Here is a 24,326-nt window from a genome sequence, read left to right on the forward strand (position 1 = left end):
CAAGTTACTTAATGAGAATTTTCTTCTTAATTACACTTGTGTTTGCAAACTTGTATTTGCAGAAATACCTCTTGGGTTCCATCATCTAGTGAAACACAAAGGTAAGTATATAATGTGATAAAGAGTTTTGTTAAGAATGCCCACAATATATAAATCACAATTTAAAACCAAATGCATATATTTTCCCATTAAAAATTCTCAGATGTAAAGACGCTGCTTTACCTGATTCTTCTTGTTCATTAATTTCTTGAGGGTCAGAACCACTCCGGCTCCGACACTCTTTGTGCATTTTGGCTTTGCGGGTGGCCATCTCGTCATCGGTGGCCTCTCCACTCTCACCCTGGGAACACAAAACTCACATCGTTTCTCATTCTGTATTTCTCTCCCATCACTGCTTAGTTCAGGTGGGTCCGTATTTTCTCACTGACCCACGTTCGATACCACCTCCACCTGACAAAAATAGTAAAGACCTATGTGAAGGCTGACCAGCTATTCTCGTGTTATATTTATCCCATGTGTTCTTCACTAAAATGCAGCACTCCTCTGGGGAGGGTGACAAGAGGAGGAATAAGACCCCTGGAATCTGTGTAGAGGCAGAGTTATGAAGCAGACAAAGTTCAACTTAGGCATCAACATATGTCTTAGGTCTCCCGTACGCAAAGACTGGGATTCCTTCTAGTTAACCATGAAGAAAATATATTATCATGTTACAGTAAGAATATAAATAATGTAATATATAATATATAGTGATACATATATATATCTGGGTAAAAAACAAAACATAAAATTTACCATCTTAACCATTTTTAAGTGTATAGTAGAGTACTGTTAACTATTTGTACCTTGTGAAACAGATCTCTAGAACTTTCTCATCCTGCAAAACTGAAACTCTTTGAACAGCTCCCCTTGTCCCCTTCCCCTTCCCCCCTGGCAACTGCCATTCAGCCCCATATTTTCCTTCTCTCTGCTCCCACAGCACTTTGCAGACAGCTTGACAGTGACTCTTATTTAGATCTCACTGTGTTTGTTAACATCTCTGTGTCCCTCTACGGACCTTGAATTTTCCCTGGTGCTGACTCAGTTCCTATCACTGGGCGTGGCATCCAGGAGGTGGTTGGTAAGCTCTTGGGTTTCATTTGTTTTACACCTCATCTTGACCCCAAGCCAAATGACCTAAGGTAGTTTATGGTCATGTAGACCATACAATGGTCCTGGAATACTGGGGTTAATGCTTAATAAATAAACTCTACCCTCATAAGGATTTTCTTCTTTTTCTTGGCGGCGCTTATACCCAAGGTGTTGTTTCTCTGCATGTTGGGCTTATCAGCACTCTTTGCTGATGTCCCGGGACTGGGGTTTCGAGTACTCCATCGTCTGCCGCCAAACAACTCCACAGCGTGAGCCAAAGTTGGGCCTTCGTATCGTCCATCCTCCTGTAAAACAACCACATTCTGAACACATAAGGAAAGAGCGAGCAATGGGGAAGTAAATACATTAACAGCTTCCCGTAAGTTCCCAGAGGTGGAGGAGAATAGGCTGTCACCGAAGAATAACATCTGGCCACGCAAGTGGCTGTTTTCTAACTGTCAGAACTCTCTGTTGGGGATTTCATCATGTCCCCTGTTGTCCTGGTCACACCCTGCTGAGTTCCAGTGATGTGCTTTAATAGGGCCACGTTCAACTGGGATTAACAAAAAAATTTCCCTTCCCAGTTTCAGAGGTTATGTTCCAGAATCATCACTGCAGGCAAATTCATTAAGATGTACTTTGCAGATCTGGGCTTTGGAAGACTTGGAGGGTGTACATGTGTGTACGAATCTATTTAAGTAAAATCAAGTTCTATTTGCTATTGCATCACTCCAGTGTATTTTCACCTAGTTCGATGCTTGGGACAGTCTGACTTGAAGTCGGAGTAGATGGAGTACACAAAATTCACTTTGGAGGGCTCTGGGAACACCCTGAGTAGTTGAGCTGCCAACCTCGTTTTTTTTTTCTTTGTTGGATAATTTTTTAATAAAATGAGGTGCACGCCACTGATATTAAGAATGGCATATGAGCAAAACAAAACAACCCTTTTTGGCTAATGGCTGGAGAAGGAAGAAAAAGCATGAGAAATGGAGCTGCTATCCTCTTGAGTGACTGATATCCAAGGATAGAGAGCCCAGGGGACTCAGAGCACCATGCATATTATGATGTTGTGAGCAGCAAAAACATACCCAGTGGGTAGGTGATGGTTTACAATAGCTGCTGCTTGTAAGGCAACTCTGTGTAACATGCATTGAGTATCAGTAGAGATTCATTAATCTGTATTGATTAATGAATGAGTAATCCCTCCTGATTAATGATCAGTGGTCAACAATTCTCCTTATAAGTCAGGAAACTCAGTTAATAAAAACACAAAAAGGTCACATATAAATTAAAAACAATACTGATGATATTTCACAGGTTGTAGAAAAGGTACCTCTTAAAATTAATTTCCATTTACTATCTTTACTTTCTGCAAATTTTTAAGGTTAGTCTTCCTTTGCAATTCCAAAGAAGTGCTTGTAAATAGATTTTGCTTTGTTGTAGATAATACACAAATAATAAAGAGGCTGTACGTGTGTGTACGCGCGCGCGTGCGCACGCTTGTTCCTTCATCCTAACGTTCAATGACAATCTGATTTTATGACTTGAGTTGTGACCTCCCACTTCCTGCATCCTGTTATGGATCCCAGCATGCTGAGTAACTTGGATACTTGATGATCTTTTTTTTAATTTAATTTAATTTAATTTAATTTTTTTTTTTGAATGACATTTGATGAAACCTTTTAGTGACCTTCTGTCGTGGATATTTGTGATTTATGCCTGCTTATGGATCATTTCTCTTTTCTCTAACCATACCCCAATTTTACTTGATCTCTTTTTCACTAGATATAGTCTTGGGTCTATCAATCAAAGGGGAACAGCCTCCCTTGATCAATGGTTGGTACGGGATCCAAATAAGCCAATCAGAATTTCTGTCCCTGGAAAATGAATCGTGAATGCAGTGATACAGAGCATGAAAATGCTTGGAGATGATTCCACCTGGTGCAGGCCTGCTGAAGAGAGTCCCTGATTACAAGTCACTACAACTGACTCCAAAGTGGAATAAACAATTCATGACACAATTTCACAAATAGATTTTAACTACCTTATTGCATAACATACTCTGAAAGAAACCTCGTAAAATTTTTATCTATGGGTTTTAAATAACACATCTTTAAGCATTTAATAGACCCCTTCATTAAAATGTACAAGCTCTGCTCTGCAAAAGACACTGTCAAGAGAGTTAGAAGACAAGCCACAGACTGGGAGAAAATATTTGCAAAGGAATATCTGATGGTCTGTTATCCAAAATATACAAAGAAATCTTAAAACTCTACAATAAGAAAATAAACAACCCGATTAAAAAAATGGGCCAAAGACCCTAACAGACACCTCACCAAAGCAGACATACAGATGGCAAATAATCACATGAAAAGATGTTCCATATCATATGTCATCAGGGAAATGCGAAATGAAACAAGAAACCACTACACACCTATTAGAATGGCCAAAATTGAGAACACTGACAACACCAAATGCTGGTGAGCAACAGGAACTCTCATCCATTGCTGGTGGAAACGCAAAATCATACAGCCACTTGAGAAGGCAGTTTGGTTTCTTACAAAACTAAACACACTGTTACGGTATGATCCAACAATCACACTCCATGGTATTTACCCAAATGAGTTGAAAACTTATGTCCACACAAAAACCTGACCATGGATGTTTACACCAGCCTTATTCATAATTGTCAAAATTTGGAAGCAACAAAGAAATCCTTTAGTAGGTGAATGAATGAATAATCTGTGGTCCACCCAGACAATGGAATTTCATTCAGAATAAAAAGAAAGCTATTAAGCTACAAGAAGACAGGGAGGAAACTTGCATGCATATTACGAAGTGAAAGAAACCAATCTGAGAAGGCTACATATTGTATGATTCCAACTATATGACATTCTGATAAAGGCAAAACTATGGAGACAATAAAAAGATCAGTGGTTGCAGGGGACTGGGGGAAGGGGTGGGGGTGGAGTGGGAGAAAGAGATAACAGGCAGAGCACACAGGATTTTTAGGGCAGTGAAAATGCTCCATTTAAGGGGCTTCCCTAGTGGCGCAGTGGTTGAGAGTCTGCCTGCCAATGCAGGGGACACGGGTTCAAGCCCTGGTCTGGGAGGATTCCACATGCCGTGGAGCAACTAGGCCCGTGAGCCACAACTACTGAGCCTGCGCGTCTGGAGCCTGTGCCCCGCAACAAGAGAGGCCGCGATAGTGAAGGGCCCGCGCACTGCAATGAGGAGTGGCCCCCGCTCGCCACAACTAGAGAAAGCCCTCGCACAGAAACGAACACCCAACACAGCAAAAATAAATAAATAAATAATGTTCCATATAATATTATAGTGATGGATATATGTCAATAAATATTTGCACAAGCCCACAGAATGTACAGCACCAAGAGTGAACTCTAAGGTAAATTATGGACTTTGAGTGATTACGATGTGTCAACATAGGTTCATCCGTTGTAAAGAATGTACCATTCTGGTGAGTGATGTTGATAATGGGGGTGCCATGCAGGCATGGGGGCAGGACGTTTATGGGAAATCTCTGTACCTTCCTTTCAATTTTATTATAAACCTAAAACTGCTCTAAAAAATAAAATCTTTAATATAAAAATTTAATAGATCCATTACCATGTACATAAAAAAGAATCAGCCTCCACTGCTTTGGCTTTTCTAAATTCAGAACAGGTCAACGTGTGCCAAGCTTTACTTTTAATGGAAATATTTTAGGCCTGGAAAAGGCAGGATGCTTTCGTTTAATCTTTAAAGGAGACTCTCTGGGAACTAAAATGTAGTTTGAATCTTTCTTTCGTTTTATACAAAACAATAAACTTGTTTAGGATAGGTGAAATATGTCCTTCCATTTTTAATTTGGGAGAAGGACTATTGTGAGTGAAGGTTCATTCTCAGTTTTAGAAAATAGTTCATGTGGAAGTTGAGGATTAGGAAATTAATTCCTTAAAAAATATTCATGCACTTTTAACCCAGCAAATCTTTGCATATGATATCTTAAAGACTGTGAAACTAATCTAATTCTTTAAATAGATCCCATTTTTTCCCTTAAAGATAGCCAGAATCTGTTTCTGTTGCTTACAATCAAAGAAGTTAACTGATAATCCTGTGTATAACCTTCTCCGCTTCCCAGAGATCTTTCCAAGTATATGAGTTCCCAAGCTCTGCCCATGATAACCTTGAGCCAAAGCTCATGATACCAGCCTTTCCTCCACACCCCACACGGAATCTCTGCAGAGTTTACTTTCTTTTACTTTCCTGTATTCCTAGGCTTCATTACAAATGTCACTATTTCTTCTTGTCTTTTGCTTTATCTCCTGCTACTATTGCCATTAGATCAATTTACATTTACTAGTACTAAAATACTTACATTTGAAAGTAACCGTGCAAACATTCATCACACAAAAGGACTCTTATGTCAGAAAGATTATTTTCTATATAAGCTCTTCCCAAACTGGGGATAAAGAGATACACTTATAGGGCTGTTAACAGAAGTTTGGAAGAAATCAAGACTTTTCATACATTTCTTTAATTTATAGATACATTTAAGTAGGTTTCCGTTGTACTCTGAGACTTCTCAGAGCTTTAAATGTGCTAAGTCGTATTATAAGTCAGACAAGCGGGGCATTTATTTAGCATGATGCCTGTTTGACCTTTTGTTCTCCAAGTACGAAATTAGCATCTTTTTGATGTTTCCTGAGATCATTTGGGAACTGGTCTGTTTGATGGGAAAATGAGTAGTCCGTTGACCTTTTTCACTTTAAAAGAAAGAAAGAAAGAAAGAAAGAAATCTTGAGTGTCTAAGACTGTTGCCTGTCTTAGGCAGCTCATGTAGTACATTGTTTTGAGGAATAATGTCACCTGTGTGTTCAGAAGTGACTGAGGTATATTGGAGCTATTTTGCTTGTTACACTGTGATGACTTGGTTCCACACGGGGTGGAGCGGTGGGGGCTGGGAGATAGGAAGGGGTGTAGCTGTGTTTGCAACTGTGTAGGACTGAATCTGCTCCAAGTCATTTCCTCTGACTCTGCTCTTACCTCTTCTTATCAGACCATTGTTCATGGTCTCAGCTGGTGCCTTCTTCAGCACAAACTGAAGGTTGCCAGGTTAAATTAGAAACTAAGTAGATCTTATATGTTAATTCAGTTACTTTATGCTATAACATGGGGAGGGAAACAAATGGAGCAAATAAACCACATAGGCTTTGTGACAGTGATTGTAATTGAGCCCAAAGATTTTGGTTTATGCCCAGCTTGAATGGATTTTCATGATTCTAGAAGGCTGAGAAATGACTGTAATTGAAAATCAAGGGACTTCCCTGGTGGCGCAGTGGTTAAGAATCCGCCTGCCAATGCAGGGGACACTGGTTTGAGCCCTGGTCGGAGAGGATCCCACATGCTGCAGAGCAACTGAGCCCATGTGCCACAACTACTGAGCCTGCGCTGTAGAGCCCGCGAGCCACAGCTACTGAGCCCGCGCGCCTAGAGCCCGTGCTCTGCAACAAGAGAAGCCACTGCAATGAGAAGTCTGTGCACCGCAACGAAGAGCAGTCCCCACTCGCTGCAACTAGAGAAAGCTCGCGTGCAGCAACAAAGACCCAATGCAGCCAAAAATATAAACAAATAAATAAATAAATTTATGAAAAAAAAAGAAAATCAATATTGGTAATAGCTCCTGAAGACCTTTCTTCCAAGCAGCTGGCAGCACTGAGAGCTCCCTGTGGAATAGACAGGAAGCAGGTATTTGGTTTCCATTTTAGATGAGTTAACTAAAACTGGCTTTGCGCAGTGCAGCATAATCGTGTATATAGGTCTATGTGCTTATTTTTTTTTTTTTTTTTTTCGGTACGCGGGCCTCTCACTGTTGTGGCCTCTCCCGTTGCGGAGCACAGGCTCCGGACACGCAGGCCCAGCGGCCATGGCTCACGGGCCCAGCCGCTCCGCGGCATGTGGGATCCTCCCGGACCGGGGCACGAACCCGCGTCCCCTGCATTGGCAGGCGGACTCTCAACCACTGCGCCACCAGGGAAGCCCTATGTGCTTATTAAGTCATTAATCAAGTTAGTTATTCAGGATATGATCTCTATCATAAGTACTGCATGGATGTGGGAAAAGGGGAAAGAAGGGGTCCTATATGTGCCTCTACTAACATTCCAGAGAGGAAGATGTTTTTACTTGTCAGAAACATGTTAGCACTGTGAAAAGTGCATGAAATCAGTCATTTGAGTAATTTAAATCATACTTCTATTTGTTCTGTGACACTAGTAGAAAAGATAATTCCCCCCCTCCCCAATAGATAGAAAAGCATAGCAAAGAAAAACCGAATACTTTGTACAACGCATTTGACAACACCACTAACAGTGTCACCTTGTAGTGGGGTTTATGACTCAGTTTCCGAGCAATCTCTGCCCTCCTTCCTCCACAAGTGTGCTACTCTGGTTATGCCTGTGTCTCTTCTCACCACCTCATTCAGCCCAGGCCTCCTGCCACCCTTAGCTGGAGTGTCAAAGTACCTGATAATTTAGGGTTAACGAAAAACTCGCTCAGTTTAACCTGCGACTGTGAGAAACCGCCTCCTAAGAGCTGCTGCCACTACAAATCTGGCTTGGAAGAACTCTAGGTATGAGTTTATCTCACATTTGGGAAAGTTTCTTTTAACCTCAAAAGTCCTACAGTTCAGCAGCAATACACAGTAAGTTAAATAACCCTCCTAGGGTCACGGAGCACATTAGAAGATGAAACAGGATTTCAATTTCCAAAGTGAAGGTTTCCAATGTATCAGCTAGTCCCTAATTAATAATAAAAGCATTCATATACAATGCTTTCCATTTTCACTTTGAGTAAGTGAAAATGCTTATATTAACTTGTTTCTTTCCAGATGTGAGACGTACAATGACCACAGTCACTGTTATCGTACAAAATAATAATAGGACCTACTATGAGCCAGACACTATTCTTTATACCTATGAATTTACATTATGGCTTTACACATATTAACTCAGTTAAAGCTCACAGTCACCCTATGAATAGGTATCATTATTATTCTCACTTTATAGATGAGAAACTGAGGCACAGAGACTTAAATAAAGGCTGTTCCACATCACTCAGGTAGGAAGTGACAGAGCTGGGAGAATGAACCTTGGTGGTCTAGTTGTCCAGTGTGTCTTTATAACAATTATATCTGGAGAATTATACCACTGAGGAGAGAGGGAAGGCTGTACCCCTTACCTGGTAGAGGCTGACGTATTGTTTCCGCAGCCACTGCTGTCTTTGGTCAGGGAACTTCCTCATCTTTCTCACAGCTCTCGTGAGTTCCAACAATCCACTGAAGAGCATTTTAGCTGTGTGCTTGGGTGCCACGAAGTGCAATAATCTATTGTCCGTGGTCTGAAGCCCGTAGAGCAGTGTCACACCAGTCTCTGAGAGAGACATGTTACTCAGTTTGTTCTGGACACACACAGTGTGTATATCAATGCTAGGGTGTCCCATGTACACAGCCTTTGCTGAAAACATATCCAAGACCCCCTCTGCCAGGCCACTTAATCCAGCATTGCCCAGTAATGGGAATTTGCCAGGCTCGGATGTGTTACTAAGCACACCAAGTTTTGCTTTAGCACTGGCTGGGGAAGCAGTGGTGGGCTTTGTCCAGGTCAAGGTGCTATTGTCAGGCTGAAGCTGGAGGAAGCAGCGGGCAGAGAGGTGCATGTCCTGGTCATAGTGGATGACCGTGGCCCCCTGCAGCAGGAACTGGTGCACATCAGCTTGGATGGACAGCACGTACCACGGGATGAGCTCTGTCCCATGGTCAAAGGCCTTCTGTGGCTCTTCTGTTCCATGAGGGTCGCATTCTTGGGGCTCCTCAAAGATGTCATTTTCAGAATCCAACAAATCTCCAATTATAAACCTGATAGAAAGGGATACAAATTTGGTCTGTCTTATAATCAGAAGTGAGAACAACAAAAAGCTTTCACTGACACCGGACACCATTTTTAATTCCACTATGAATTCAAATTAACATAGAAAATATAAAATGCTAAAAGTCACAGAGTAATTTTTTTAGCTGTATTTGAAAACCTTATATTTAACAATATGTCTGACCAAAGGCTTAAAGAAAGGAACTACTAGATCAGTTACTGCATTTTTAAAGATTTTTTTTGATGTGGACCATTTTTAAAGTCTTTATTGAATTTGTTACACTATTCTTCTGTTTTATATTTTGGTTTTTTGGCTGCAAGTCATGTGGGATCTTAGCTGCCTGACCAGGGATTGAACCCGCACCCTCTGCATTGGAAGGCGAAGTCTTAACCACTGGACTGCCAGGAAAGTCCCCAGCTATTGCATTATTAATGTAAACAACGATAATCTTCATTATTTATTAGTTTTTCCTTTTGTGTCAGGAACTGTGTTAAATACATATATTTTTGCACTTTATTTGACCTACTTGCAAAGTAAGTTTTCTTATTTTTTTTTTTAACCTATGGGGAAACTGAGGTTCAGAAGGGATGAGTAACTGCTCCAGGTTACCCAACTCAGAAGAGACCTACCCAAGGCAGGATTCTGGTCTGTCTGACCCTTTAGCCTGGGCTATTCATTACTAGGTGCGTTGCCTTCTACTTGATCATAACAAAATACAATGGGGCTAAAACAGGCAAAACAAGACTTAATAAGTGGGCCTGCGAAGTGCCTCTGCTAAAAATAAAATACAATTAGTTCAAAGGCACTCATTGGGAAATACTGTCATGGTACCAGATGAGCAAGAACAGCCCTCCTTGACTCAACCTTAGATTTTCACTGTATGTGTGTGTGCGCCTGTGTGTGCACATGTGCACATAAAGGACTTGTCTGCTTGGACAGTTTAGCACGTTGCCTTCCCTGAGTCAGGAACCTGGATTACCAGGGCCAGAAGGATCTTAGGGGGAAGGCAAGGGAGTCTTTATTGCCTCCTTTCTATTTGGCCACTTGGTAGGAACATGCCTAAGAGAGACTCATTCTCTTCGAAGCATGAGGAATTGTTACTAAGATCAAGCTTTCTGCTGTTTGATCCATAGATATCGCTAGCAAAGTGGTGGATAAAATTGAGAAGGAGTTGGGTCCATACATCCCTGGGAAGGAATGTTCCCATCATCTTGAGGCAGTTGGGCAGCCGACTGCCTCTTGGCAAGGCAAACAGCAGCCCTGGGCTTCTCGGACTCTCAGGCTAGATCCTGGTCCCCGAGCAAGATCCCACTACTGTTTTCAAACAGCAAGAGCTTCTTCTTCCTTGCCCCACATAAATAGATATTCTTAAGAAAGAAAAGAAATCCACAAGGGATCTCACAAACCTGATGGTCAGAATATCCTTTTCAAATCACCCACACTGGAAACACTGGAAACAACCCAAATGACCAGCAACAATAAAATGTATAAATAAAATTTGAAGTAATTCATACAACACAATCCTGCACAGCAATGAAAATGAACATGCAATGGTTGGCTGCCTGCAACAACATGGACAAATCTTAAGCAAGACATACAGGCATATATACTGTATGATTACATTAATATAAATTTCAAAACCAGGGAAAACTATACTATATTGATTATATTAGAGAGACACAATAGTGGTAAAATTATAAAGAAAAGCAGGATGTACTATCATACAATCACAGCAGTGAACTTTTCTTTAGGGAGAGAGGTGGTGACATAACTGAGAAGGGAAACAAGGGGTTTGTGGGTGCTGACAATGTTTTCACTCTGGGTGGTAGTTACACATGCATTCACTTGAAACTATTCAAAAACATTAGCTTTTTTTAAAAAAAAATTTAATTTTAGAATAGTTTTAGATTTGTAGAGAAATTGCAAAGACAGTGTACCCCACATCCAGTTTTCCCTATTATTAACATCTTACATTAAGGGTGGTATATTTGACACAATTCATGAACAAATACTGTGATACATTATTATTTATTAAAGTCTATACTCTGTTTAGATTTCCTTAGTTTTTTACCCATTTGCCTTTTCTGTTCCAGGATTCCATCCAGGAATCCGTATTTCATTTACCCATCATATTTCTTTATGTTTCTCAGACTTTCTCAGTTTCTCAGACTTTCCTTGTTTTTGATGGTCTCGACAGTTTTGAGGAGCAGTGGTCAGGCATTTTGTAGAATGACCATCAATTAGAATTTGCCTGATAATTTTCTAATTTTCTCATAATTATTCTGGGGCTCTGGGTTCTATCAACACGACTTACTCTGTTGATGTCGACCTGGCTGAGGTAGTGCTGGTCATGTCCACTGCAAAGTTACTTTAAAAAAAAAAAGAACTCCTTTCTACACTGTAATCTTTGGAAGGAATTCACTGCGTGCAGCCCACACTTAAGGAATTCTGCTCTACCTTGTAGAGGGTGGAGTGTATACATAAGTTATTTGGAATTCTTCTGCATGGGAGATTTGTCTCTTCTCCCCTATTTGTTTGTTTATTTATCATTTACGTATATGGACTCATGAATATTTATATAATACTTTGGGTTATAATCTAATACTACTTCATTTTGTTGCTCAAATAGTTCCAGTTGGCAATCGGGAGCTCTTTCAGTTGGCTCTTGTAGTTCTTTGACATAACCTCATTATTTTGTTTTCTTTTTCTCAGCACTTCTTTAGTTTTTGGCACAAGATGCTCCAGGCTCATCCTGTGTATTTCCTGTCCCAGTCCTAGAATCAGCCATTTCTCCAAGAAGCTTTGCTTTCTTTCACTGAAAAATGTTATTAGAAATCAAAATTTGGGTGCTAGGTGCAAAGCCACTCTTTTTTATGCACTTTTTTTTTTTTGCGGTACGCGGGCCTCTCACTGCTGTGGCCTCTCCCGCTGCGGAGCACAGGCTCCAGACACACAGGCTCAGCGGCCATGGCTCACGGCCCAGCCGCTTCGCGGCATGTGGGATCTTCCCGGACCAGGGCACGAACCCGTGTCCCCTGCACCAGCAGGTGGACTCTCAACCACTGCACCACCAGGGAAGCCCGAGCATCCCAATTTTTAAAATGTAAAACTTACTGCCATCGGGCTTTATCCTTCAAGGAATTTTTCCTAGCGCTGCTCCCCTCACTGGGGCTGTCCTCCTCTTCTGTCTCCAGACTTCGACTGCAGCTTCTGATGATCTGAAAGATGCTGTTGACGGTGGACTCCTTCTCTGAATTCTTTAAGCCATTCTGTCCCACTCGTTGTAAGAAATTATCTTGTCCGCTATAATCGGCTACAAACTACAGAAAAATATATTGAGGATTTGTGATTGCAACTTCACATACTACATCTAAATAACCTACTTAGCTAGGGAAACGAAATCGTAACAGTCATAAATAATGGCATTTGTGCCTATTTTACTGGGGGAAAGAAAACCTCCAGGAAAAACATTTTTTTCCTTTCACCGCATGAAATACCAAAAGTCACTCTTGTTTCCACTAAGACAACATTAGTCCCGCTAGGAATCAACACTCCACTTTGAATTTACAACATAAAAAGCAATATTATTTCAAGGGTTCCCTAGGGAGAAGATTAGCCACTTTACAGAGGAAGGACGGGTTATTTTATCCTTGTAGTGAAATTGAGAAAAACCATGACAAAAGTGTATTATTCTATGGAACTGGATAAAATTACTGGGGCCCAAGGAAATGATGCAGAAAGGGGGACATTTTGCTTTATTTATTTCCCATACATCTTACGGTATAACACAGAGGCTTCCTGCTGGTTTATAAGCTCTTATTGTCTGTATTTGTGATCAGGAAGTTTCTCCCATCAGAAGTCAGAGTGAGACAGGCTGGGACCTAGGACCCTTTGCTGGGACCTGGGACCCTTTGCTGCAGTGATGGGACCTGGGACCCTTTGCTGCAGTGCTGGGACAGGGGACCCTTTGCTGCAGTGCTGGGACCGGGGACCCTTTGCTGCAGTGCTGCAGTGCTTGCACCTGGACACACCTCTCCTCCAGCAACAAAATGCAAAGAAACTGTACAGGACTAAAAATAACCGGATGCATGCACAGTTGGGGCAAATTCTAGACCCAAAAGATACAAAGAGACCAAAAAAACCCAACTGCCACTTTTGAAGAGTGGGGAGCAAAAGCAGGGTACTGAGCATGCCCCATGCACACAGCACCACGAGAGGGGTTGGTAAAACACCTAAGCCACCCATCTGGACCGACCCCTGGACACATGCCTACCCTCACCCCATATAAGGAACAAGCTCTCCCCAGCCCCGCTCAGGGAGCTGCAGCAGGGGCCCCAATAAAGCCTTGCCTGAATTTCTTGTCTGGCCTCTAGTCAATTTCTATCGGCTGGGGAAGGCCAAGAACCCTGGTCGGTAACAAGAGGGGCAGCTAGGCCATGAGATAGGGTGTTCCTGCCTTCTGAGACATGAGGGAGGCGGTGTGGGTGCAGCTTTGGGGGGCTTGCTTTAAGCTTTCCCCTCCATTTCTTGCACTTTATCCCTCCCTCATAAGCCAGGGAGATGCAAGCCAGTAGTGCTGCCGGCACCTGTCAGAGGTTCTAAGTCTCCCTGATACCAGGCAATGCTTTTGTTCCCAGGTGACCTGGAAGAGGCTGCAGTTTTAGGAAGTTTTCCCACTGCCACTGAGAAGGGCTGTGTGTGAGTGTGAGAGTGTGTGTGTGTAAGGTCAGCAGTGGGTGCTGTCACCATGGTGAGAATGACTCTAGATTTCGGTGTGGGACTTCCAGGTATGGGACTCCTCAAAATTCTCTGTAAAGTTCCCCCCTTTTAGTCCCTTCTATCGTTTCTAAACACTATATAAGAGATTTCCATATCTTCTTCCATTTCTCAATGCCCTTCTCTCCAATGCCCAATGCTCCGTGTCCAAGCTCTGTGGTCTTCTCCATGCTGGGGGTCAGGAATGAGAAGCAATGGGCTGGGGGGAACGGAGGCAGTGCGATCAGGAGCCCAGAGCTCATCCTTAGAAGACGTACCAGATTCCCACAAAGGAGGAAAGGAAGGCAGCATTGACTTCCCTTCAGTCTTTCTTCCACTGATCCAGAAAAGTTACCACTATCGCTTGACTTCTCGTATCCCCTGCACCCAGACATTCCCACCCAATAAGAGAGAAGAAAACCCCATCAACCTTTAAAAAAAAATCAGGAAACAATACCCATTTGCACTTGTACTTTCACACTGCCCCATTAAAGCTAACTTAATATTAAGCCCCGGCAGCGTTAGTTGGCATTCTTTTCTCTGGAACGTTCAAGGACCTATTACCCAACACAACAGTGACAACTGATAACCCTGGGCTCAGAAAGGTCTCTCTTCTGGCTTTAGTGAGGGACAAGCCAGGCGGCAACAACGACTCACCATGAGGATTTTGAAAGGCCTCACCTCTAGAGTTTCTTCTTGGGAATTGTACCTCGGGCAAAGCTTCATGAGGCCAGAGGCTCCATCAAGCACCTCACAGAGCTCCTTCAGAAACACCCCGCAGAACGGAACCACCTTACAGCCGGGGATGTGCAGCGCCCGAGTCACCACCTTCCTGTACTCGCAGGAAGATTCATGCTGGGCCATGGCGTCCTTCAGGCTTCTCATCGTCTCCAGGTCAGACTGGTCCATAAACTGCCACATTTTTAAAACTTTTCTTGACCTATTACAAGTCAATGACATTTTGTTTTTAGACTGAAGGAGAAATAATATAATTTACATGAAATAGCCTAAATTCCATACAAAATTCATTTTATTTCATGCTTTCTTTCTGTTTTAATATTTATTTAGGATTCCCCAAATGATGTGACTATTACTTTAATAAATTGAAACACAAAATTAAATAGGACAGATACATACAAAAATACATGTGGGGACTTCCCTGGTGGTGCAGTGGTTAAGAATCTGCCTGCTAATGCTGGGGACATGGGTTCAATCCCTGGTCCGGGAAGGTCCCACATGCCGCGGAGCAACTAAGCCTGTGTGCCACAACTACTGAGCCCACGCGCTGCAACTACTGAAGCCCACGTGCTCTAGGGCCCGCGTGCTGCATCTACTGAGGCTGCGTGCTGCAACTACTAATGCCCACGTGCCTGCAAGTCCGTGCTCCACAACCAGAGAAGCCACTGCAATGAGAAGCCTGTGCACCTCAACGAAGAGTGGCCCCCGCTCGCCGCAACTAGAGAAAGCCAGCGCGCAGCAACAAAGACCCAATGCAGCCAAAAAACGAACATACACGTGCAGGAGGAGTTAATTTCGGAAGGTGGGCACTGAACTTAAGTTTGAGTTTTTCTGATTTCCCAAAAGGGAAACTTCCTGGGTAATATGGTTTCTACAGGTATTTATGGAGGATCGCCCGCAGAAAATGTGTTCCATCCACTCCTCTTGATCTTTTAAATGTTATTGGATTAGGCCAGTCCCGCAGTGATACCCACGAAGCCTGTTTTGACCTCTTCTGTTGAATTGCTTCTACTGAATCCAGCTTTGACATTAAGTCACTGGCCTGTCTTGAGGGACGTTATCTTAAAGTATTATTTGCAGAATAGGATGTTAAATGAGATTTTTCCTACTTTGAAATTGCTGCTGAGAACAACAGCTGACATTGAACCCCACCTTCTAAAGAGAGGCAGTGGGTTGGCACCAGGAGACCCAAACTGCTCTGCCCTCAGAGGTCTCCCACCCTCCATCAGCAGAGGAACTGGGTCTGAGCAGCCACGTAGGGAACGCTCCTTTGGAGAGGGCTGTCAGGGCACCATATGCAAGAAGGAGGAAATCACCCAAGTGCAGGGGCTTCAAGGGAACTCCATGGAGAGGCTGATCCGTGTCCCGGCAGTTTGTGGGTCAGAGACTGACTGGTGTGTGATTTGCTTGGGGAAGTCTAACGATGAGAGGCTGCCTTGAGCTGCCTGATGGCATCATGAGGGAGAAGGTTCCAGCGGGCGTGGCTCGCATTTGCAGACTCTGGGCGGGCAAAGCGCTGGGTGTTTCTGTGAGTCAGGAATGGACTCTGAGAGTCAGTGGGGCCTGAGTTATCTTGAAAGGCCTGCCGGTGAGGTGACCTTAGTGGAAAGAGTCTGTGAGGGTAGGACTTCCAGAACTAGACACTGTAGCGGGGAGGACTGAGTAGTCAGCCAGAGGTGCATTGCCCCTTACCAGGTAACGGTGCAGGGAGGTGGCTATGGGACAGTGGGTGAAGTTAAGGCAGGTAACTAGGAAGTAACCCTGAAACCACCCCTCATGGCTTTCAGTGGGGGCTCCAAGGCCAGATCACCGCTGCCCCAGTCAAGTAACACGGGCTCCCTTTACCCCTCCACCCTTCTCCTCTCCTCTCCTGCCCATTTCTTCTGCAGGGACTCTGAGTTGGAGGGAGAGGGAGAGAAAAGATAAACCATATCTTCCCACACTCCCGCAGCTTTCTGAGACTGGTTGGGCTGCAAAATTGGGGAAAGAGTGAAGCTTTAAATGAGAAGTTGAAGTTTTGATTTATATCAGACTGGATTAAAAGATCATTATGTAATATCTAAGATATCCAAAAGACATAAAGAAGCACAACATGACAAACACCCACACATCAACCGCTCAGTTTAAAAAAATAAAGCATTAATAATATGATTGAGGCCCCAGTGGATTCCTCCACGAGCATATCCTCCTCCCTCTCTCACCACAGGGGACCACAGGGGACCACAACTGCGACTTTAGTGCTCTCCTTCCCTTACAATTCCTGATACTTTCCCAACACACGCAGATATCGCTAAGCAGTTTGTAGAACTGTTTGTGCATTTTTAAACTTCATACAAACGGTGTCACGCTGTAGGTAACTCTCAGGCAACCTGCTTTTGTGGCATTGCCGTACGATTCTCAGGTTCATTCACGCTCATGGGCGTAGGTGAATGAGACTGCTTATTAACTACAGAAGTGACGGGGAAAGACACAGCGTCCCCAGAGACACGACCCAGAGTTAGGGGAAGGAGAGCCAACTGGCAGGTTTGAAAGACAGTGAGGTCAGAAAAATAAAATTGTCTCCTGATTTCACCCCACTAAGTTCAGCTTGTTCTACAACCAGTTCCTTATAAGGTGGTGAGAGTCCTTTTGGGGCCACGGAGTAGAGGTTTAAATAAATGAAGTGAATACATGAATGAGACTTGGTTCTCATTATTTAATCATCCTTCTTTCCGTGAGTAATGGAGCCGTCATAGTACTCTGGGGGGCAAAAGACAAACCTCAGTAAAGATCAAATGAGTTTTTGTTAGATTGAGAATTGACACTTTTAAAAAAACCTCTATTTCTTTTTATGATTATAAAGGTAGTAGATGCCCATCGTAGACGACCTGGAAAATACCAAAAATATAGAAAATCCACCCGTAGTTCTTCCACCCACAGCCAACATTAGGTATATTTCCTTCCAGTACTTACTGTATTTGTGTCTCTCTGGTCTAAACATTTAATAAATTTTCTTATATAAATATTGCTGAGGTTATTAAGTATAGACCGCTTTGTTCCCACGTAGTTTTACGTATTTTATGTTACTTGTTTTCCAGTGATATTAAAAATGTTTTATAAACGTAATTTTTGGTGGCTAAATAATATTCCATTGTATGACTGCATCATGTTATTTCCCTCATTTTTCTATTGTTGTTCATTTGGGTTATTTTATTTTATTATTTTAAAACTGAAGTGTAGTTGACACTTGGGTTATTTTATATTGACATTAAAATTGAGTAAATCTTGTTATATGTAAATCTTTGTACTTCTAATTGTTTCCTGTAAACAGCTGAGAATTTAGTTTGAGGAAGCAAAATGTATAAAGTATACAGAAAAGCAGTCACTTAACAGTAAGAGTCCCCTTCTCATCTAATCGTTTTAAAAATAAAAAACTTTCAGTTATCTTGGTGTAGTTCAATTACCTGTAATCTAAATATTTTCAAACCTGAAAATACACACATGAGCTCTTCCTCCACAATCATTCCATCATAAGGACAGCTAGCAAATTACCTCCTGTATATATTGTTCCAGCCGAAGAGCTACTAAACTTGGTACTTTTACCCATCTATTTGTAAAGATCAGTTCAGTTTTAAGCCAAATATAGGAGCATGAAACTAGGTAGCAGTGGGTCTGAGGTGCCCAGGAATCAGTGGTGAGGTTAGCTCGTTTGGGGTTATTGCTCACCTAAGAAAGAGTTACCTGACTCTATGGACTTCTTGGATTTTGAATTCAAACTAAGTTGGGTCTAAAAGTCCCATTCACCCAAGGCCTCCACGGGTCATTCTGAGGCCATTCTTGTATCAAGAAAGTCTCTAATAGAGTGGTCCCCAACTTTTTTGGCACCAGAGACTGGTTTCGTGGAAGACAATTTTTCCACGGAACAGAGGTGGGGGGGATGGTTTCGGGATGATTCACGCGCATTACGTTTACTCTGCACTTTTTTTCTATTATTATTACACTGTAATATATAATGAAATAATTATACAACTCACCATAACGCAGAATCAGTGGGAGCCTGTTTTCCTGCAACTAGATGGTCCCATCTGGGGGTGATGGGAGACAGTGACACCTGAATTATGTGGCTTATGTTCAGTCTACTCCATAAGATGCAGCTTAACTGTCACTTGCCACTCACTGAGGGGGTTTTGCTAAGAGTCTGCAAGCAATTGACTTATTATAGTCTCTGTGTAGTCAAACCTCTTTGCTAATGATAATCTGTATTTGTAGCCGCTCCCCAGCACTAGCGTCACTGTCTCAGCTCCACCTCAAATCATCAGGCATTAGATTCGCATAAGGAGTGCGCAACCTAGATCCCTCGCATGTGCAGTTCACAGTAGGGTTTGAGCTCCTATGAGAATCTAATGCCGCCACTGATCTCACAGGAGGTGGAGCTCAGGTGGTAATGCGAGCGATGGGGAGCAGCTGTAAATACAGATGAAGCTTCTCTCGCTCGCCTCCTGCTGTGCGGTCCAGTTCCTAACAGGCCATGGACCACTATCGGTTGGAGACCCCTGCTCTAGTACATGGTATGTGGCAGCCAGCCTCCAAAGATCCACGCGTCCTCCTGCGGTGTGGTCCCCACACATAATGAATCAGTGCTGGTCCTATGTGACCAGTCCAATATGGCAGAAGTGACAGTGTATTACTCCCGAGGCCGGGACACAAAAGGTACTGCAGCCTTGTTCTTTTGGATCATTCACTGCGGAGGGAGACAGCTGCCAAGCTGTGAGGACAGTGACATCCCGAAGAGAAGACGTGAAGTCCCCAGACAACGGCCTGCCCCAGTTTGCCAGTCAAATACAGAGGATAAGCACCATTAAAATAGAACTATTTTATCATAATATGATCATTCTTTTTTTTTAAGAAAAGTAACACAAATTCTTTGTAGAAAATTTATCACAAAGAGAACCGAGTCATCTGAATAAAGCCTCCTATTCTCCCAGTATTTTTCCTCCTTTCGAGCTATGCTTGGTGCATTTGTGTGACCATTTTAAATGCCAATGACATGATCATTTGAGTTTATTCTTAGTTGAGAAAGTTCAAAAGGACAGAAAAATTTCCAACTCAGAATTTTCCCCTCCACCCCCAACCCTGAATCCCTATGTAGGGCCTGGAGAATCAAAGAAAAACCTCGAAGTGTTATGACGCAAGATCTATTTATAGATCTATCTATAGATTTATAGAACCCTCAATGGGAAGGTGAATCTCAGACAACAACAACAGCAATCACAGGTCCTCTTTCTGGAGCCTTACTACATGCCAGATACACATACTGAACACTTTACATTATCACATTAAATCCTATGTAAAGGGGTAGGTGCTTTTCATTATTGTCCCCATTTACAGATGAAGAAACTGAGGCTCAGTGAAGTCAAGTAACTTGCCCAGATCACACAGCTATTCGGGGCGGGGAGCCAGGATTTGATTCTCTGCTATTCTCATTCGACCATTCATACTCGTCTCCTTCACACCACACTTGCACCTGCAAGAGTGAGAAGCAGCTACTTCGTGCAAGGTAACCGAAGCTGAAACGGAACAAGGCAGGAGGCTTTATTGGCAGAACGGTGATCTTCTTATTAGCTTGATGGAGAAGGCGTAAGAGCAGGATATCACAGAGGTTAAGGGCACGGACTCTGAACTCAAGGTGGCCTGCAGTCACATCCCAGCCATGCCAGGTGACCTTGGGTGAATGACTTAATTTCTTCTTACCTTAGTTAGAAGTTTCTTCTTTTGTATGGTGTGGGAATAATAATAGTATCTACCTCAAAAACTGTTCTGAGAATTAAAAGATTTAATGCATAGAACATGCTTAGTCCACTGCTTGACACATAGTAAGTGTTCAATAAAAATGAGAGCTAACATTATTCAATGCTTATTATCAGTGGTGACCACTGTTATTTTTAAGGGCAGTCAGTAGTTGGGAGCTTATAGTGCTGGGGTAATTTGTAAGGCAGAGCTGGGAAGAGATAGGTAACAGTGGGGCTTACAGGGCAGGCAGGGGAAGAAACAGGTCAGTGATGGGGTTGATGGGGTTATGCAATCAGATACTTAGCTTGGCCAAGAGCAGGGGATCAGAGCAGACCCAGTGAATTAGGATCGTGACTTCTGAATTCTGCAGCCTCTTTGAGGGACACGGATTGTGGTGCTAGCAGAGGTTATTTCCCCCAAATAATCACGACTAATTGTCTGGTTTGGGTAAATATGGTTACCCAGACAATTAATTCAGTGCCACGCAGCTGGTAAGAGGAAACCCCCCAGAAAACCATATTCCCCAACGCCCATACCTGAGGCCGGCCAAGAACTCCATCACGGCATTGTAGTTGCCCATGTTCCAGCAGCATTTGGCCACGTGCACCAAATACGAGAAGACTTCCCGCTTCTCCTCCATGGAGCCCGCCGTGAGGATCAGCCATGTCACCCAGGAGCTCACCTGCAGAATGCAGAGAGGGGCGTCCACTGAAACCATGCGCTGGAAGCTTGATACATACTTTTCCATAAGAAAAATGTTTTTTTTTTTAAAAGTCAGTTTAGTATGAGGAAATGAAGGACCCAGGCAAGAGACTGAATTGAAGCTCTAGCTCCATCACTGCTTTGCAATGGAATTAACCTCTCTGTATTCTTCAGCTTCATCTTTAAAATGAGGCTGAAAGGTAATTTATACAATCTCTTTTCAGCTATAAAATTCCATGAGACCATAAGAAAACAAGGCCTAAGGATAACTATGATTTAAATGTATTTGACCAAAAGAGCAAGAATAAATGCAATCAATGCACTTAGCCCATAAATGAAAGTCCATTTGTCAATTAATAAAATGCGTAATATTAAATGAAAAAATGCAAAAAAAGTTTTTTGAACTGTCTTTCACAAAAACATTATCTATTATGCTCCTCAAATGACTAAAAAATAGAACCAATATAGCACTTCATATATGTTAACTCATGTATCTCTCACAACAATCCTAAGAGTCAGGAACTATAACTATGTTCATTTTACAGATGACGAATGAAGGACAGAGGGCCTAAGAGACTTGCTCAAGGTCCTCAACCAATAGGTGGCAAAGCCTGAATTTGAACCGAGGTGTGTGGCCCAGAGGTGTCCCTATTAACCACTCACTAAATGCCTAATGTATATACTGTTCTCCTGCTCTAGGCTTAAATTTAGTCTAGTGTGATTTGTCTTTTCTACTACACAGACTGGAGTATAATATTTAATAATAATCTACTACTAAAGTCCCCCCTTTATGGTATGCAGCCTCAAAATCCTTTGATTAATTGCTAAGATTATTTTGCTGCTACTTGTACTTTGGTGCTTGGAACACTAGTGTTCACTTACGTTACTTTCTCCATCCTGGCTAAGGTCTGGGCTGATAAGTTCAGTTGTTAATAGATCAAAGCCTTGGTCTTGACCCCACATGGCCCATTAGTTGTACTTGGTTTAGCAACAGTGCTGAAACCTGGGGAGCAACTCATTTCCCTGGCTTGAGCGAGAGTGAAGCCTGAACAGAGAAGCCTACAGGGAAAAAAGAGTTCAAGGTCTAAGGCAACCACTTCCCTGACTCCCTCCCTCCAAATAAAATGAGAGGAATGAGTGGCATTTAGTGCTGGCAGCAACCGCAGAGGGCAGTCCAACCCCATGCTTCCAGATCAAGAATCCAAGGCTCATGGGAGAAATGATTTGCCAAGGTCACAATTCTTGATGTCAAAGCTAGGACTCCCAGGCTGGTGCTCTTTCAGCTGATGAAGGGAGCTAGTTTTTGTAAACTTGGCACTGGTAGGTCCTTCTAAGCACTCAATAAGAGATGCACATTTGAAGACAGAGATGGAATCAAAGGAGAAGGTACTGAGAAGAGTACCAAAAAATGATTAAAAAAATGAAAAAAGCAGAACAGAAGAGATTGATGCTGAACATGTCTTTCCTCTCCCTACACAAAAACAAATAGGGAAATAGCAACAGAGAGTTTCAGTGCTAAAACAGGGTTATAATCTGGTAGCAGCCAGGAGCGCTGCAGTAACAATCGGTCTCTTCCCTTCTGAAATTTGCTGAAGCAAAATGTGATGGGCCACCTGCCACCCCTGAGACCAGCACGAGCCCAGTGGGCTCTAAGCAGGCACCACCGACCTCTACCTGCTCTGGACTTGGCTGAACTCTTGTGAAACATCAGGAGGACAGATCTGGAATCAGACCCCTAGGACAAGCCGTAGTCCAGATCATGCTGCAAGGAATTAAGAGCCTCTTGGAAGAAGATAACCATTCGTTTGATCTCCTGGGACTGCTTTGAGCACACAGGAGCCCTTTGGGATTCCCCAAACCAGCCCCTCTCCTGCAGCCGTGAGCAATCCCTGGCTCACTGTCTCCAAGCTCTTTCCCTTCACCTGGTTACCCAGGTAAAAGTCACCAGGCTGGTGAAACTCTGGCTCTCTAGACCAAGACATTATTTTGCCAGTAAAGACTGAGTGTCATTAATGCTTCTAACCAATTCTTCCTTTGGTGTGATTAGTTTTGATAAGCCCTATCCTGCTCTAAGAAATCATCAGAAAACACTCAGAATCATAACATCATTGACTCTGAGCTGGAAATCCAAATCCATCTCCTTAAAATACAAATGAAACCCTGAAAAGTTAAAATAGATCTTCAAAGACACCCGATGCATTAGTTCTTCAAAGACACCCAATGCATTAGTTCTTGAGGCCTCTGGCTATATTTTTTCTATGGCTTTAGCTCCTTTCATGTTGAAATTGATGGCAAATCAGTGTCTTTGCAAAGTCTCTGTACTTTCAGGCTATTTTGGTCCCATACAGTGACTTATTAGTGCAATGACCTGAAAGGGTTAACATATCTTCCCTTGGAGAGGCCTGCTTCACAGAGCAGACACAGACCACCAAGTGGTTTGTGCCTCAGTCCTGATCACACATCCAGATTTATTTCCTATCAGTCAAATCATTTTCCATATACTTTCCCACAAGGCTAGGAAAAAAATAGTGATACCGTATTTCACATGGAAACCTAATTTAAGCCAACTGTTCTGTCTCTGAGTGTGAGTCCCCAGGGCTTGGTTATTGAGATTATGTAAGCACTGTTATTACAAACACACAAACACACACACACACACACCCCAACATCTGCTTACAGACTTCAGGGACAATTCTTATCATGGCCTAATGTATTCATAATTCCATAGGCATTAAGTAACGAGAGTGTCAGCACAATTATAAAAAATAAATGACACGAAAAGGAAACGAGCATTCAGTGATGACTGTAAAATGTAGCCCAAAGCATAAACATGGTCATATTTACTAAGTGGACAAGGGGATGTGTTGCCAATCCAGAAAGAATTTCAGGACACTGAAATCACACAGAAAAACACAAAGATCGCATACATGTACAGTACTATGACTCAAACATAGGGAGCAGTCCTAGGGCAGAAAGGTGTTAAATGTGATAGATTATTTTGCCTTATTTCAATGGTCAGCACAGCATAAAGAAAGAATCTGGCTCCCAGCCTAATTCTTTAAGCATTCCTCCCAGAGGCTCTGTGCTTACCCTGATGACCCTGACCCCTTCCTACATGCCTACAAGTCCTCCACAATTGTTTTTTTTCTTTCCTTCTCAGGCCTTTCTCAGTACTCTGAGGCCCAGCCAAAGTGAAGAGCTTGCCCCCTCTTCCCACATCAAATGCCTTACTGGTATCACACAAGCTTCGTTTGGGAGGAATGTTCTCGTTCCATTCAAAATGACCTTTCCCTGGCCCACCATGTCTTGCC

General features: G+C 42.7%; 1 protein-coding gene across 2 annotated transcripts in view; it reads right to left on the minus strand.

Moving 5' to 3' along the window:
• The window catches only part of PLCE1 (phospholipase C epsilon 1), a 314,859-nt gene that overhangs the window by 60,467 nt on the left and 230,066 nt on the right, over positions 1–24,326 (minus strand). The window contains exons 5-10 of one of the 2 annotated variants that reach the window (XM_060034444.1): positions 20,850–20,995; positions 14,488–14,746; positions 12,166–12,371; positions 8,365–9,040; positions 1,251–1,433; positions 223–340 (exon numbers count right to left, since the gene is read on the minus strand). In XM_060034444.1, coding sequence (XP_059890427.1) covers positions 223–340; positions 1,251–1,433; positions 8,365–9,040; positions 12,166–12,371; positions 14,488–14,746; positions 20,850–20,995 — 1,588 coding nt within the window. Of the gene's footprint in view, positions 1–222; positions 341–1,250; positions 1,434–8,364; positions 9,041–12,165; positions 12,372–14,463; positions 14,747–20,849; positions 20,996–24,326 lie in introns of both variants that reach the window. The other variant, XM_060034443.1, reaches the window with a different exon arrangement.

This window comes from Delphinus delphis, chromosome 16 (assembly GCF_949987515.2).
Source record: "Delphinus delphis chromosome 16, mDelDel1.2, whole genome shotgun sequence".
Taxonomy (NCBI): domain Eukaryota; kingdom Metazoa; phylum Chordata; class Mammalia; order Artiodactyla; family Delphinidae; genus Delphinus; species Delphinus delphis.